This window comes from Apteryx rowi, unplaced genomic scaffold (assembly GCF_003343035.1).
Source record: "Apteryx rowi isolate R43461 unplaced genomic scaffold, aptRow1 scaffold_270, whole genome shotgun sequence".
NCBI classification, from domain to species: Eukaryota; Metazoa; Chordata; class Aves; order Apterygiformes; family Apterygidae; genus Apteryx; species Apteryx rowi.
Genome location: NW_020449086.1, coordinates 420,938 through 436,870, shown reverse-complemented (window position 1 = coordinate 436,870; position 15,933 = coordinate 420,938). Strand labels below are relative to the sequence as shown.

Genomic DNA, 15,933 nt, shown 5'->3' with positions numbered 1-15,933 from the left:
TAAGGGGTTTAATACTTCCATTAAAAGATAGAAAAAGTAGTGTCTGAATAGCAGTAAAAAAGTGAAAGCAAGCAGTCATATCATTAATATTTACTTTCACAGTCTTGTCTTAAGATATTCTAATTTCAGTTTTGCCCGAAATGTTGGATGATCATATGCCTACTGAAATGAATGCTAAAACTCCCATGAGTTTTCACAGGATCAGGAACACATCTCATCTGCATATGTGAGAGTAAACCTTTCGCTTCTATGTGTTAATGTAACTCATTAGCACCTATTTGTGCTCGATGCAGATTTGGCCTAGGCTGTGTTTGTTTTCTGTGCATATGGAATGATAAGGTTAAGTGTGGGAGTTGGTGTGGTTCAGTGCTGTAGTCGGAACTGTTTTTAGGTTAATAGACTTTAGTTTTGTAAGTTTCTATTTAAAAAATCCCCAAATAAGTACAAAACTAATTGAACGTGTCCTATATAGTGCTTTAAAAATTGGTTTCTTTCACACAGCTGCATACTTATTAAAAAGAGATCACCCAAAGCCTCTATAATTAAACCATTACATGCCATTTATTGTAGCAATAACCCCTCGGAAATCAGCATTAGCAGCTGCTGATTTGTTTGGGATTGTTCTGTAATTGAGTTCACGTTCGTCATTTATATTTATAATACGTTGCTAAATTTGTACCGCGTTTCATGTGCCGCTCTGCTTTTCTCCTGCTGTTGCGTTAGTCTCTGTTCGGTGGCATGGAGGCCAATGCAGTTGTTCTCTTTCCGACAGCTGAGCGCCCCTCCCCAGAGCGGCCTCTTTTCGAAATCCGGCCCCTCGCACAATTCTCCCAAGGCTGCCAAGGACCGAGAGCACCGTGCTGAGCAGCCTCTGGAAGGGCTGCAGCACTTCCCGCTCCTGGGCCGTTCCGGGGAATCAAAACCAGCCGGAAATGTGCAAGGTCAGGCCCACGGTGCTGAGACCCGTGACCTCATGGCAAAGTCTTCCTTAAGTCTTTGTAGAAAATCCTAGATGTTTTTGTGAAAATTATCATGAATATTTCTTCTTAGGATGTGTGATGGACTTCTACGGTTGTATCGTTCCATCAGCAGGGACCGTGAGCCTTAACAGCTCAGGGGCTACATTCTTAAGTAGGTACTTAAGTGTAGAAGGAGCAAGAGTGATTAGAAACTGCTTTAAAAAAGAARGCTTCCTTTACTACGTAAGATGGAAGTAAAATTGGTTAAGACTGCCAGTGGACCAGAATTCATTATCAGTGTTATTTTTCTTCACAGATAGTGCTTTGTTTCACAATCACACTTCAATTCGAAGAGTATTTAATACCTATTTGTGTCCATTTTTCATGCATAAATACCCGTGAAAAGCATTTTTGAGATGAAAAGCTTGACTATTCATGAGAAATGAATTGTCACTCATACATTTGATTGCATAATTAACTATTTGCCATTTGCAAGGTGTTTGTCTCAGGGGTATATATCATTTGATATTATTTCTATTTCCAGAACCAGATAGTCCATACAGCTAATTGAAACAACTTCTGTCATAAAATATAAGGGTCTGATGTGGTTGCAGAAAATTCACAAGCAGGAAAATAGGAAATGTCTTTGAATAAGTGTAGAGTTGAGCACTTAGCTAAGGTACAGCTCTGTTTCACTAGTGTAACTCATTTGAACGCTTGGGTGGAGCTGAGAACAGAACTGGGCTATTATTCTTTTCTAAGCTCCAATTCTGAGTGCATACCGTGCAGTCTCAAAAATCCCTTGGGTTCCTGCTGATCCACAGAATTTTAATATTTTTCTACCATTTTTGGTATATGAATATGATGCAGTTAAATATGAGCTAAAACTTTTTTATGTTATATGAGGGGTTTTTTTCAAAAGAATACTGACAGCAATAGTGCTGTTTACAGAGAAACTATTGTAATGAAGCTTGGATCATGCTTTTGCCTTGAGCAAGGAGAAAAAGGCGATGTTTGTTGTGTGGCCTCAGGAGCAATTTGGAAAGCTAATTCTACCTGTGAGTTGACTCATGTGTTTTTCTCAAAATTATATGAGGGAGACAATGATTTTTCTCTCACCGCAACATAAATAATCTGAACAAGGAATTAAGAAGACGCCTTACTCCTTTGTATTTCTTTGGTGAGTTGTGAAAGCAGAAGTTATACATGGATATTTTGTTAAACTGCTGAAAGCATTTTGGGCAGATACAGAAAAATGTACCTTTCTAAATGCTATAGGTGGGAATTCTTACAGGGAAATAAACATATATTCGGTAGGGAGATATAAGGCAGTGTGGTGTCAGGTTCTGTCAGTATAAATCAGAGATGGTCATGCAACCTGTAATTTATAGAGCCATATTCTGCAACAGCAGTCCTATTTCATGTATGTCGCAGAGAGTTGGGTTTGGTTTTTTCTTACACAGTGCTGAAGTTGTTTTAGAAGGTATTTAAATAATGCTGATTTTTGTATGCCTCTTTCTAAGCGAGGTACACGATCATCATACATTCAGCTGTCCATGTTACAAGGACAGTGTATCACACATTATAGAAACCTATACATGGCCTAGAATAGTATCAGTAGGTACTGCAGTGATGAGGAAAAGTCCATGCATGAAGTTTCAAAATGATGATTCTCTGAGGACAAGACTGTAACCCTATACCGTGATGTCCAGACTATTCACTAAGTATTGTCTTGCTTACAGCTATGTAAGCAGAGACATCCTGTGCCCTGAATGAAGTGCTGGGTAAAAAAAAAAAGCAGTTGAACATGTTAGAAAGGGTGTCATCATATATATGCGTCAGAATGGTTAATTAAAACTACACAGCCAATGCTACCATCTCCTAACTTGCAGATGACCACTGGTAATTTTTAAGTCCTTCTGTGTGAGTACTACATGTGATTTTATTATCACATACATAATTATAGTAATGTATTGCTAAAGGTTAAACAGCCGAGCATTCAGAGGTTTCTGATGATTCCGATTCTGAGGATCACAGTCTTAACTATACATACATTGTACTATGTTCTTTGTATTACAGGAGAACTAGAACATCCTACTGTAAACAATATCTCCTTATGCAAAGTCTTGCAGTTAAACAAAATAAAGTACAGTTCCTGACTCAAAATATCTGTGATTTAAATAGACCATAGAGGAGAGGGAAAAGGAAAATTATTACCATTCTGTGGCTGGCTAGCTTAAGCAGAAAGACACTTAATTTTTAGTCCAATTTTTGTTTTTTAATCATGAGCTATTTCTCTTATCAAAAACAGTGTTTGTGCAACTGTTGAAGTATTTTTAATTATCTCCTAATTAAAAAAATGAAGTACTGCAAGTTTTCCCTTATAGTCAAGCTCCATTTCCTCAGTTGTTTGAATATTTACAGTGATTCAAATGAAGTCTGCAGTCCAACTGAAGGAACAAAAGGTAGTCCTTCGTTCACACTTGTGAAATACTATTCAAAAATAGCATCATTGGGAATGGGAGCAAAATTCATGTTAAACACTCAACCTCTACTTCTAAACTGCACGACTTTAGATGGCTTGACTTGAAATCTGATTTTTTTTCAATATAAACACTTTATTGGGGCATTTAACATACTATTTTTACCATTAGAAAGTTTTGTGCATTTGTTTTAGGAAAATACATATCTTAATCTGTAGTTCTGATTATTTTCCAAGTAAATAACCAAGTATTTAGAAAGAAAAGGAGAAAAAATCCTTAAGAGGCTATTACAGTGCAAAGAGAAAAGGTAGTCTGGAAACTTCAGGCAACCCGAGGCCTCACTCAAGAGAGCAGTCTTCACTCAAAATATGTAAATTTTAGAACTGTATTTTCTTAAAGAAGTTTCTTTGCTTTAACTTTATATGGCCATGTTAATTTTAAGAAAAATGCCACAGTGTTAGTGCCACTAACAAAGTAATAAAGCTGGGTTAGATCCTTTCTTCTTTTTTAAGTCTTACAGATGCTATTACATATAGTCGACATGTTTTCCTTATCTTTTTTCTTTTGGGTAAGGGACAGAGAGAGGAATAACTGAAGTGATTCAAATAACTTTTAAGTAGACATTTCAACGTCTTCCAAAGTTTGGGTTTGTAATTCTCTCCAACTTCCAGTCGTTCCAGTATTGATTTAGTTTAGGGAAGGGGGRGTCTTCTATTAGTAGAAGTTTTTCTTCTTTAAGTATTTTCACTCAAATACAAGTTAATCTTTTCTGGCCTGGGAAGTTTCTGCTTATGTCAGAGTTACAGCAGCATAGCCTGGTACTGCCATGTTTTCAGTTGGTGTATAATGTATAGTCACAGTCACCCATTGCTTAATGTAGCCTATCTTAGTTTTTGATTCACTTTGTAAACCTTAGGACTGTTTTATATTAGAGCTTGTATTCTGCAGAATCGGTGAAGTTAATTTTGACCACCAGCTAGAGAAAAGCTTTTTCTCTTTGCTCCAATAAGTAGACATGAGAATCTTTTCAGAGCTGGGTTTCTTGATCTTATACCATGGCAGAGCGTGATCTCTCACCACAGATGCATTACAACCCGTAACCGTGTAAAACATAACGATGAAGTGGAGTCTGACCAGTATTCAACAAGAATATTATCGCATGTTTGTATATATGGGACCTCAGAGTATTATCAGGTCAAAGTAAGTGGACAAACAATACTAGAAAGAAAACGCAAATGTTCATCTGACTGAAAAATTATCCGTCTGCACCTGCCCTGGCTGAAACAGGACACAGTTTTGCTGTTATCAGGACAAGGACAAGACCTCAGGCCCCAGTCGTGCCAATTTTTTATATATGTAAAGAGCAAATAAACAAATGGTATTTTAGGGACTTTGGCAGTATTTGAACAACATTAGTCAGCAGTAACCTGGAAATACAGATCACTCAGTCGGTTACATGAAAAAAAAAACAATTCATGAAGTTGTGACAAAAAGCTTGAAGTTTTGGGCCTTGAGCTAGGCATGAGCTAGGACCACAAGCTCAAATTCTGCCCACGTGCAGGTCAAGGCTAGTAAAGGAGTGGAGGTGGTGGCTCTGCCCCCTTTCTTGGCTTCAGCTGTCTTCTCTGCACTGATGACTCATGAAGCTTTTTCCATCTCTTAAAATGTTACAGTCATGTGCGGTAGCCTGCTCATCTGCTGTCTCTTACCGAGTGCCTTTCTGGCAGCTTCGAATAAGTACATGCAGGAGATACAGGCCCTTTGTCAGAGAAGTCTCTCCTCTTCCCACTCTCTGTCACTTTCAACACTGGTTCCCACCACGTAGGCCTTATTTTGGCATAGGTTTTACTCTGTTCCCTTTCCACACACATCCAGAGCATCTTACTACATTTTCCCTCTCAACATATCCAAGGCCCACTGCGTTCTTTTATTCCTAAAGGCATCTCTCTCCTTCAGACCTTCATTAAATGCTTGAGAGATTGTTCAGCTGCTTTGCAGAGATGCTGACCTCCTCAGGCTTCTGTATATTATCAGTACAAACGTAAGCTTTTGACATCCACTTTGAAGCAGGTCGTATATTTGCCCCTCCCTTTTTATCAAATGGCCCTCACTCAGTCTGCTCAGTTATTGCTTCCAGCTACTGTGTCGTAGCTTTGCTTGCTCACCTGTTTACTTGGCACAACTGGCAGCGGCACCCCCGTTTCTGTGTCCTCTCATTCTCTGCAAAGAATTGACCCACTCCCTCAGAATTTACATGGTCCCTGGGAAAGGTCTGCTTCTGAAATAGCCAAGCCAACGTACAATCAAGTGTGTTAAATACAAATTTTAATTTTAAATGTCAAAACATTTGTTTCTAATAACATACTTTATGAAATATTTGGCCTACTTTTTGAGCACGTATAGCCTTTATCAACCTTTTCTTATTGATGCAGTTCTTTAATTTTCTGTTAAGGAAAAGATGTTTTCCATTGACGGTACAGGATACATGTAGCTTACCGAGCAGAGGGTTTTTGTTTTACACAAATCTCTTATTCAGTTTAAAAAATCAAAGTTATTCAGAAATTCTTTACAGACCACCATTTACCAACTTTTTACTTTGAAATTAAAACAATTCAAAACATTGTTTCAGCATTTTTCAAAACATATGTTTAAGTTATTCCGTTTTCATTCCTTTAAGTATTTTGTTTAGTAAAGCTGTAATTCCTAAATGAATGTTTTGATTTTGTTCAAATAAAACATTTCAGGTGACCCCAGGTTAAGTCTTTTCTGAACTTTCAAGTTATATGAAAATATTAAATTTCCATTCTTCACAACTAGAACTTTTTTTGAAATTCTGAAATTGCTATCACAGCAAAAATCTGATTTTTGCCCAATTTCATTCATTTGTTTCTTGTTATCTTTCTGCTGTCCTGATTTCTCTCCTAAATCATGAGGAACTGTCTTTGGTATTTGGGAAACTTCTGCACAGATAAGACACTCATGACAATAGTAATTAATAAGAATAATAAAAAAGCCCTTTTTGTGCTGAAATGCTCTGAATGTTTGTCTTTTCCTAACTTTTTGTTTGCATTACATTCTTATGAAACACTGTTCACTGCATTTCTTAGTATATATGTACTCATGGCTGCGTGTGTTCTTTATTTTTTTAATGTTGTCTTCAGACTCGTAGCATTGTGAATTAGGGAGCGTAAGGTAGAGATGATACTGATTTTATGGTCATTTGCTTAATCTAATCTTTTTATTGGTACAGTAAAGCTTGTTCTGAATATGGCTGGAAGAGCTGCATGTCATCTGTCAGATATGTAATTGTTATCTCAAGGAAAGCTAGAAAAGAACAGCTCAGTACAAATTGCCTGTAATACAATTTGTTTTTAAGAATGAAAGCCTGTTTCTTGTTTGACGGTCACAGTTTTGCAATATAGCCATCATATTTGCAGATAAAGAGAAACATCTGTCTATACCTGAGGCATCATTTGCCTATAGGAAATGAGTCACAGGAAGTGATGGCTACATAAGCAAACGCAGGGCATGCTTACAAAGAATTTCACAAATAGTTTGTGGGGGGTTGTTGATTTTGTTGTTTTAGGAGGATTAGCACCAATTAGTTATTGGAGAGATTAAAGATACAAGCATAAAGCAGGTGAGTTAAAGGTGACATCTGTCCCATGTAGAACTCTTTTCTCATCATTTTAGCCTACTGGGTCTCACTTTAAACAGATTGAACAGACAAGACATGTGAACACATCATTCTGCCTTGCTATGCCCATATAGTCTAGATGGCAAAGAGGAAATTACATGGATGTAAAGGAAGGCAGCACAAGCCGTTGGACTACAAGCTAAAATAAAAATGGTAACAACTGTCATTGTCCCAGACAGGAAAGTTTATATTCTTCCATGTTGGTTGTTGCTACTGCTGGATTTATACGATGCCCACAAGTAGGTCTAGACATGAGAGAGGTTTTGCCCTTTACAGCTTGTAGGACTTTGAGGAATAATGATGAATAAAGATAGTGACAGCATATATTTTAGAAATGGAATTAAACACCTCTGAGGATTCCTAGAAAACAGTCGAACAGAAATGTCGGGATACTGCACTGGGGTTTGGGTTTTTTTTCCTTAACTACTTATATTCAGATATTGATCAATGGAATAAAGTTATTGAGCAGCTGGGAACACCCTGTCCAGAATTTATGAAGAAACTGCAGCCGACAGTACGGAACTACGTTGAGAACAGACCCAAGTATGCTGGCCTCACTTTCCCCAAACTTTTTCCAGACTCTCTCTTCCCAGCTGACTCAGAACACAACAAACTCAAAGGTATGTCTAACAAAGGGACCTGGTTCACATGCAACTGCTACAGTGCAATGAAGGTTTTTCAATTTTTCTTCTGTCTAGTTGCATCCTTTTTTAATACCATTAGTTTCAGAGACTTCACTGTGTTTGTTTAGTGTTCAGATAATGAGGCAAAAAATGTAATTTTGAAAGGTGTGTTTAGGGCTTGGGAAGATACAAGGGGATCACAGCTTTGATATTTGCTAAGCTGGAATCCCATCAAGCTTTTACTGGAGGCTGTGTTCACTTTAATATGAGAAAAATAAAAGAAAGGAAAAAGCGAGAGAGGCATATTTTTAGCGAGCGGGTGTCCTTGTGAAAATGATCACGAGTAGTCTTTATCAAGGTTAGATACAGTGCCTGTGAAGACCAGATGAGTCAGCAACCAATGACTGCATGGGTTTTATTCAGCTGAGAGTCAGCCTTCAGAAGAGACTTTTGGAGAACCTGGTGCTTGGGCAGTCAAGGGAACATACGTTATCACAGATTACTGTGTCAGGCTTTCGTGGTGTTCATTGTGGTATGTATGTACCACAGGGAATTGTGGTGTTCCATAATTCTCTTTCTTAAACTTGTTGTAACCCAAAGGAACACCAGAACTTCCCTTTGAAGATCTCAACACTCTACTGTTTTAAGTGGAAAAAATATCAGATCAGCCAGATGCCTGCTGAATAGAAAATAGAAAGGTATCAACACCATCAGCCAAAACGGTCTTGATGTAGCTGGGGTTTAGTATCTGTCATGGGTGGACCTGTTATTTTGAAAAATGTTGTAGCTCAATTTTGATATGTGAAGCACAGCACTATCTTAATTACGGTGAGACTAGATATACCGCTCTACAATATATACGATGACATGTGTTGCAATGATTTTTATCATACATTGAAGCTACGATTAGCTTGAACAGGACATTGACCTTCAATTGGAAACAGTGATTAATGTGTGTGTGTGTTTAGTATAGAAAGGATTTCTAATCACAGCTCTGGAACCTCTACAAATTTGTACTGTGTATCAGTTTTGCACCACATGAGTACTTTGGATTGCCTATTAGGGTGACATGCAGTGTTTTTCAATTGCTTGCAATTTGCATGTCATTATATTACCCAGAATACTTGTTCAGTTAGCAACTGTTTCATAGCAAGGCTGCTGTCTGAGCTCTGGGAGCAAAGTGAAAGGTCTGAGCAAATGCTTTTGGATGCAAAACTGACTAATGGAATTTCATTGGATTCAGAAAATGAATAGGAATGATAGTCAAACTGTGTTGTTACTCTTGGATACAGAAAGCACACACATTTGAGCACACTGGATACCTTTTTTTTAAGATACAGCCACAGAACAAGAAACAATGCATTAAACAATCTGCTTTTGCATCATTACATCCTCCCATCCTTCCCACCTAAATATTTCAATAAATAATGTTAACAGTTTGCTTTGATATTACTTTTACTCACCTGTGTCTGATGAGATATCTAATAATATTTTTGCACTTAATACCATTTATCTTTTATCTTTTATTTTCTTTCATATTCATTATTGCGTGAGGCTGAGTGAATAATTCCAGACACAGAAGAGCTTAGATACTGCATTGGTAGTAATATTACAAATTTATGTTGTTAATATTTTTTTTGCATGGGTTTAAATCATACTGCATTTATTATAAACTCTTGACAGTAAAAAATTCAGGTAATGAAAGGATCAGTTTGTCTGGCACAATGGGTTATATTATCAGGTAAAATAATTCAATGCCACATTATAAAACTCAAAGTATATATAAGCTAGTGCTTTTTTGTAGTGGTGGATAGTGTGTCCCATTGATTTCAACTTCATAATGTGAGACAAGCAGGACTTGGGCCATTCTGTGGCATATTTTACATGCCAGTGAGTTAGAGACACACCAAGGAAAGGGAGTTCTACGCCATCATGCCTAGGTTGCTTCCAGTAACTGACCCACCTACCCTGCGTATGCCTGCATTTCAGCCTGCTAGGTAGAAGTTGCCAAGGAGTTTACCAAGTAATCTAACATCTTCTAGATGCTATGTCATGAGGAAGGCCATCACAATAACCCTGTACTCTGCCACGCAGGGGTCTACTTTCAAAGATCTTCAAAATCTCTCTTCAACTGTAGCATACTTGTTCAGTATTGACTATAACATTCTTGATGATTTGACAAGCCTCCGAAGGTTTATCCTTAGAACTTGAATTGTTTTTCTAGCGGAGGCTAGATGTGTATCTCTCCATCGTAAATAGATCTTGGAGTGGAGCAGAGATCCGAAGCTCAGTTTTGCTGGGGTTGCTTGGGAGTGAGCAGCCAACAGCTGAGAATTCAGCATGCTTGGTACTGAAGGGGAACTCCCTTTTCCTTGTTTGGATGGCACGTATGCTTTCTCTTACTGCCAGTGTAAGTGACGTAGTTGGCAGCGGGGAGGAGGACATTGTACTATGTGTTGATCCTAGACATTCTTGCTTCTAATGGGCTGCCCTAAGGAATGCCTTACAGGGAGCCGGGTGAAAAATTTAAAAACAGTGAAAATATCACATACTGCAAAAATGTTTTTTATGTTTTACATTTAAATAAGCTAGATGTGACAGTGACTTCCACAGTCATTTGTTTGAGGTTGGAACATGCAGAAAAGCTGGATGTTCTTCTGAGCCACCTTAAGAGGACCTGTAAGTTTCAGGTTTTGTTTTAGAAGTGCAATGATTTTAAACTTCATTATGATAGCTTTTGTTTTCTGATCCTGGCAATAATACCTTAAGCTTATCTTACTTGTGCATGCTATTCATCCCTGTACATCCCTGTGCATGCAACATGTAAAGTATCTTTGAAGCCTTTTAGGGGACTTAGGGTAGGCAACCCTGCTGTTGGCTCCCTTTCCAATGAATCCAACATAAAATAATTACTGAAGAACACAAGCAGGGGCAGAAGTACATACAAACAAAGCCCAAAGAGAAGGAATAGACTGCCTTTCTTTCAGATCTCTTAAAAGATTGTGTTAATTCTTATTTTCTTAACCCAATTAACCTTCCTCTGGAGGTAGTGATTTTCTGTACTAATACTGTTTTTCTGATTTCATTGCTCTAGCCAGCCAAGCCAGGGACCTTTTATCAAAGATGCTAGTCATTGATCCAGCCAAGAGAATATCAGTAGATGAAGCCTTACAGCATCCGTACATTAATGTCTGGTATGACCCAGCAGAAGTGGAGGCGGTAAGTGAGACATGACTCTTTACTTTAGACTGTAAAATGTGGATATGATTCATAGATTCCTACTGTTTTACAGCAGCTTGATACCAAGTATGCTATAAAGAAACAATGTTGTTATGACTGTGGTGGTCTTTGGATTCATGCAAAGCTAGGTCTGTAGGGACAGGWTGTATCTTTTTGTTAGATTAACTGGCAATAGATGGGAAAAGCAGAAACCCTTTCAGGCACATGAAGCCATTATTTGCTCTCTTCTAGACATGCCAGTGACATGAAGAAGAGCTATAGAACCCAGTAGCTCACCTGTTTTTGCACCTATGTAATGCAGTCTGACAAAAGATATTTTCTTTCTCTATAAACCTGTCCTTGTGAAAAACAGCAGACATAATTTCCCATGTTTATGTTGTAGAATATATGTGGAGAGGAGGAGAGTTAAACAAAACAATATAAAATTCTGACCTCCAGACTCAAGAAAACCATAGTGAAACATAAATTCTCCTTAAAATGGGGCAGGGACTCACATGTTTTCCTGGACCATGGTTCAGTGCTCGGTGTCACCTAGACTGTGTGCAAAAGGAAGTGGAATTTTTCTTATCATCCTGTTATGCTCCGGAAACCTACCCATACACCCTGATGAGGCAAGGATTGGTTGGTGATACCAGGAATTAATGCAATCTATAGGTAGGGGGGGGTTGAACTAGATGATCTCCAAAGGTCCCTTCCAACTTCAGCTGTTCAGTGATTCTGTGTACTTCAGTGACATGGTGCAATGTGTGTATGTACATACGTATAGATGTCCCCCATAATACTAACAAATAATAAAAAGCAAATGTAATAGTGAAATTAAAATTTTGTTTTGGGTGACCTTTCTCTTAGTGAAGGAGCATAGCCTGTAGTTAGCCTGAAAAATGATCTTCGCCCGGTCACTCAGAAAATATTCCTTCCTATCCTTCTTTTCGCCCTGGGTGGTGAGAGAGAAAGGGAAGCGGAATCAGAGCAGCCCTGAAAGATGAGGAATTTTATACTCTGTTATTTCTTTTCCCCCTCTTCTGCCATTTTAATTCTTATTCCATTCATGGCAGTGCTGAATAAAGACCATTCCTGCTGACACGTGCAAAAAAGCTTAGAAGTCAAGACACAAGTATAATTAGTAGCTTGCTGGTGGTTTTTTTTCCTGTGGAAGTAGTGCTGTGTGGTTTCAGGAACTTAGGGTGACTGTAAGTATTTCTTCTGAAGTACTGCACGTCAAGGTGGTTTGTACTGTTACTAGCTTCTCTTGACTTAGTGTGTCAAAAAAAATGTCTGGACAAATTTTGGGAGCGGAGAAATATTTGGGGTCTTTTCAGGACAGAAAGGCAGAAAAAATACAAGCATTAGGAAAAAAATGTTGGCGTATGAAAACAGCTCAGTCTTTCAACAGGTTTAGAAATCTTACCTCACACATTAGGAAGATAAGACCCTGAACTCTGCAGAATTAAATCATTGCTGTTTAGAGACATGCTCCAATTCAGCGTACGTTCCATCTTAAAAGAGAAGCAAACTGAATGCACAAAACCCCATAAAATTTCAATTGCATAGGCTTTTTGGAACGTATGTTACTTAACAGTACTTCACAGGGTTTAGTTCAACCTTCCATTTTTATGTCCTCTTTTGTTTTCTTTGAAAAAGTATATGTATCAGTCTGAAATGTAAACATATGGTATGTTGCTGTAACCCCAGACATGGGATTGTTTACTCCCAGACATGCCTATTTCAGTTCCACATGCCTCTTGCAAGTAGTATACCATTGTCAGATATTTTTGTTATATTTCTGTATTTCCATGCATTTCTTAATTCAATTCTAACAAACTTCTCTGATTTGAGAACTCAGACAAGTCTTGTTTCACTTTCAGGCACTTGGTCTTAATACCTTCTTCTGTCTTCACCTTTCTATCTGAGCAACACTGTTCAGTTCAGGGCCACTTATTCCATGGTGTTGCTTTATGTAACTGGAAAAAGAGGGAAATATTTTTGAAAGCTTATGAGCCAGGGTCTTCTTCCAGCACAGTCTAATTCTTCTCTTCCTAGTTTTTTTTTTAGCGCAGGTCTCAGGGATCTTATTCTCTTTCCTTGTTGCATACTTACTGCACCAATTTGCTTTGATTTAAGAACACCTTTGGTCATTGTTGCAAGCACAAAGAGCAACCATAGTAGGTGGAGAACATGTCAGTGACTGTTGAACTAATTCTGCTTCAGTTACATTGACCATATTTGACCTACATTTTTATTTATTGTAAAAAAGTCATGTTAATATTTTTGCCATTTTTGCACTAGTCTGCTTTAATTCTTTGTCTTTGCTTCCATGAGTGTGCTCTTGCAATTTTTTTCCCATCATTTTATCCTTCAACACTAAACATATTGAGAAGTTGCTGATTAACGTTATTACATAAAATATGCATTGAGTTATAACTGGAGTTATTAAATGCACAAGGAAATGGAATGTGCTGATGTTGATTGTGGGTCTTTTCATATCAGAAGTATTACTAAACAAATTCTGATGTTTAACTTGAAAGGATTCAGCATTTACTTTAGGGAAGCATCCAGAAATCTCTACCGCTTTTCCACATCTCTTTGCACAGGAATTCAAGTTGTAAATTGTACTGGGTCACACTCTCTTGACAGTCACCCCGTGTTTTCTGGTACAGAGTAAGGCCTGGCTGCCTTAGGAATGTCCTTACTTCTTTTCCTGATTCTGGATGAAACCAAACAAAGGAAGATAGAAGCCCCACCAAGAGTCACTTAGCAAATGGCTCGTATTTCTTTCTATACGTTTATCATAAATGCATGGATGAGAGATAGAAATGGACTGGAAAAATGGGCYTGAGCTCATGGTCTTCTTTGGGAATCTGTCCTTGAGTTTGTCGCACTGCTTCCATCCCTTTTCATCTGTTCTTCTAAACAGCAGAAATTTGGGTCCCGATCTGGCTCTTTACTGTGCAATTCAGAGCTTAATTTTAGAGAGTGAGATGAAGTGATACACCACAACTGAACACTGGGGYGTTCTGCAGAAGTCCCTGTTTAGATCTGCTTTGCCTGTGAATTTGACTGTGGAGAGCCACTTCTGATACAGAACAAGAGTATGGTACAGTATATATGTGGATGTAATGATTTGCCCAATTTTCACATCTTTGTTCTAGTAATACTTCAGATTCAGGCAGGAGTTTGATTTTTGTCATAATGAAGTTGCACTTTCAAGCAAGAAAATCTTTTCAAACATGTCTAGAATTACAGCTGATGTTGAACCTAGTATTCTTTCTTGTCCTCTTAAACTGACAGAGATCAAGGGTACATTTATGGCTCAGGAGACCTAGGTTCCATTTGTGATCGTACCATAGAGTCTCCATGTGAGCAAAGTACATCCTTTTTCTAGATCGTGATTGTAAAACAGGAATAATAATTATTCTTTTTCCCTGCCAGATGAATGGGCTGGAATCTAATGAACCCAGTAAAGCTCTCAAATGCCCACAGTAATTAGGTTCTAGTTTACTGAGGTATTCATCTCTGACCTGCACCTCATATCACCACAGATACCTGTACAAACTTGGTGCCACATGTTATCAAATCCCATTCCACTCATTTTCGCTGTTGCCACATTTCATTACTCAGGAAATGACTACAGAAGGTGCAAAGCAGTGGAAAACCAAACTGTCATTGCTGGCATAGTACCTCAAAGAACAGAGAACATCCTCTGAGGAAGGAGTAGCACTTTTAAATGTTCAGCAGTAAAACAGCTGGTATTGTCCCAGTTTTTGTGGTTTACGTCTTTGTCTGAATTACATCTTTTCAGATACACTTTGTTCTTTTCACCCACCTTGTTCCTTGCGCAGTTGTCGTGTAGTTAATATCAGCTGAACTGCTTTCTCCATCTGTCTTAGCTTCCAGGTTTTCTCCCCCAAAACACGCTATATCTTGTCCATAACACGGTATAGAATTGTATTAATACCTTAGTCATAAATACTTCAACAGCAAACTGTTACTGAATTGATGAGATGCTATTCCCTCTGTGGTATAGAGATCCTTCTTCTCTTTGGATCACAGCAGGTTCTAAAAAAGAGAAAGGTTCGGGCTGTGTGCAGTGTAACCTAAACAGGAGAACATGGGATGAATAAATATTCATTGTACTTTGTCAAAGTCCTAGGAATTACATAAGGAGCTTGGCTTCACTTAACACTCCTTATTTGTCAGATCTCATTTTCAGAGGGAAAGTTAAACTGGAGGCCCTACTTTTCACTATTAACAGTTTACTAAATTCTAAATTTCCATCTGTTCATGCTGACATGCCTTCAGTGGCTAGCTGTGAATCATTTACTAATTATTTTCTGGAGAAAGCTTATCTCAGTTGGATTTTTTTTGCTTCTTGAGTCAGCTGTTCAAGTGCAGGCCATCCCTATCTGTCATCTGCATTATCTTGATGGAAAAAGAAGCTGTTTCTCAAAAAGATTCATGGGAGATGTGTGATGCCCTGTTCTCTGTATCGGTTATTGGTTGCTGCACTGAAAAGAAAGTTTCATTTGTGCTGAGTACCATGCATGTTTTAACTTGCTGCTCCTCACTGAACACTTGACATCAGATGGGTTGTTGGTTCTTTACAAGGCAGCAAGGTACCTGTACGTGATAAACTTCATTGGTGGTAACGCTAATGATTTAGCGCTTCAAGCGTAAAGTAACTTGTTACGTCTTGGTTAAAGCTGTGTCAGAGTGCACAACAGTCAGTGTCCATCTGTCCATGTCTGCAGACACTGGTCATAGGAAAGTAGTGTAATATCCAGAATACCTTTTGGAGTATCTTGTGCAGCTTTAACACTGCACAGAAATTAGATGCCTTAAATTATTATAGTTTTGTGCATTAGTTTATATTCTGACATAAGCTCCAGGCTATGCTTTGTTCTAATTCCCTTCTTCTATTTCTGTGTTACTTT

The 15,933-nt window shown here is 38.2% G+C and overlaps 1 protein-coding gene across 4 annotated transcripts in view; it reads left to right on the top strand.

Annotated features, from left to right (window-relative positions):
- MAPK10 (mitogen-activated protein kinase 10) overlaps positions 1 to 15,933 on the top strand; it is a 188,080-nt gene that overhangs the window by 146,416 nt on the left and 25,731 nt on the right. For 3 of the 4 annotated variants that reach the window (XM_026068457.1, XM_026068460.1, XM_026068458.1), the window contains 2 exons: positions 7,577 to 7,759; positions 10,857 to 10,981. In XM_026068457.1, coding sequence (XP_025924242.1) covers positions 7,577 to 7,759; positions 10,857 to 10,981 — 308 coding nt within the window. The remainder of the gene's footprint in view (positions 1 to 7,576; positions 7,760 to 10,856; positions 10,982 to 15,933) is intronic. The other variant, XM_026068459.1, reaches the window with a different exon arrangement.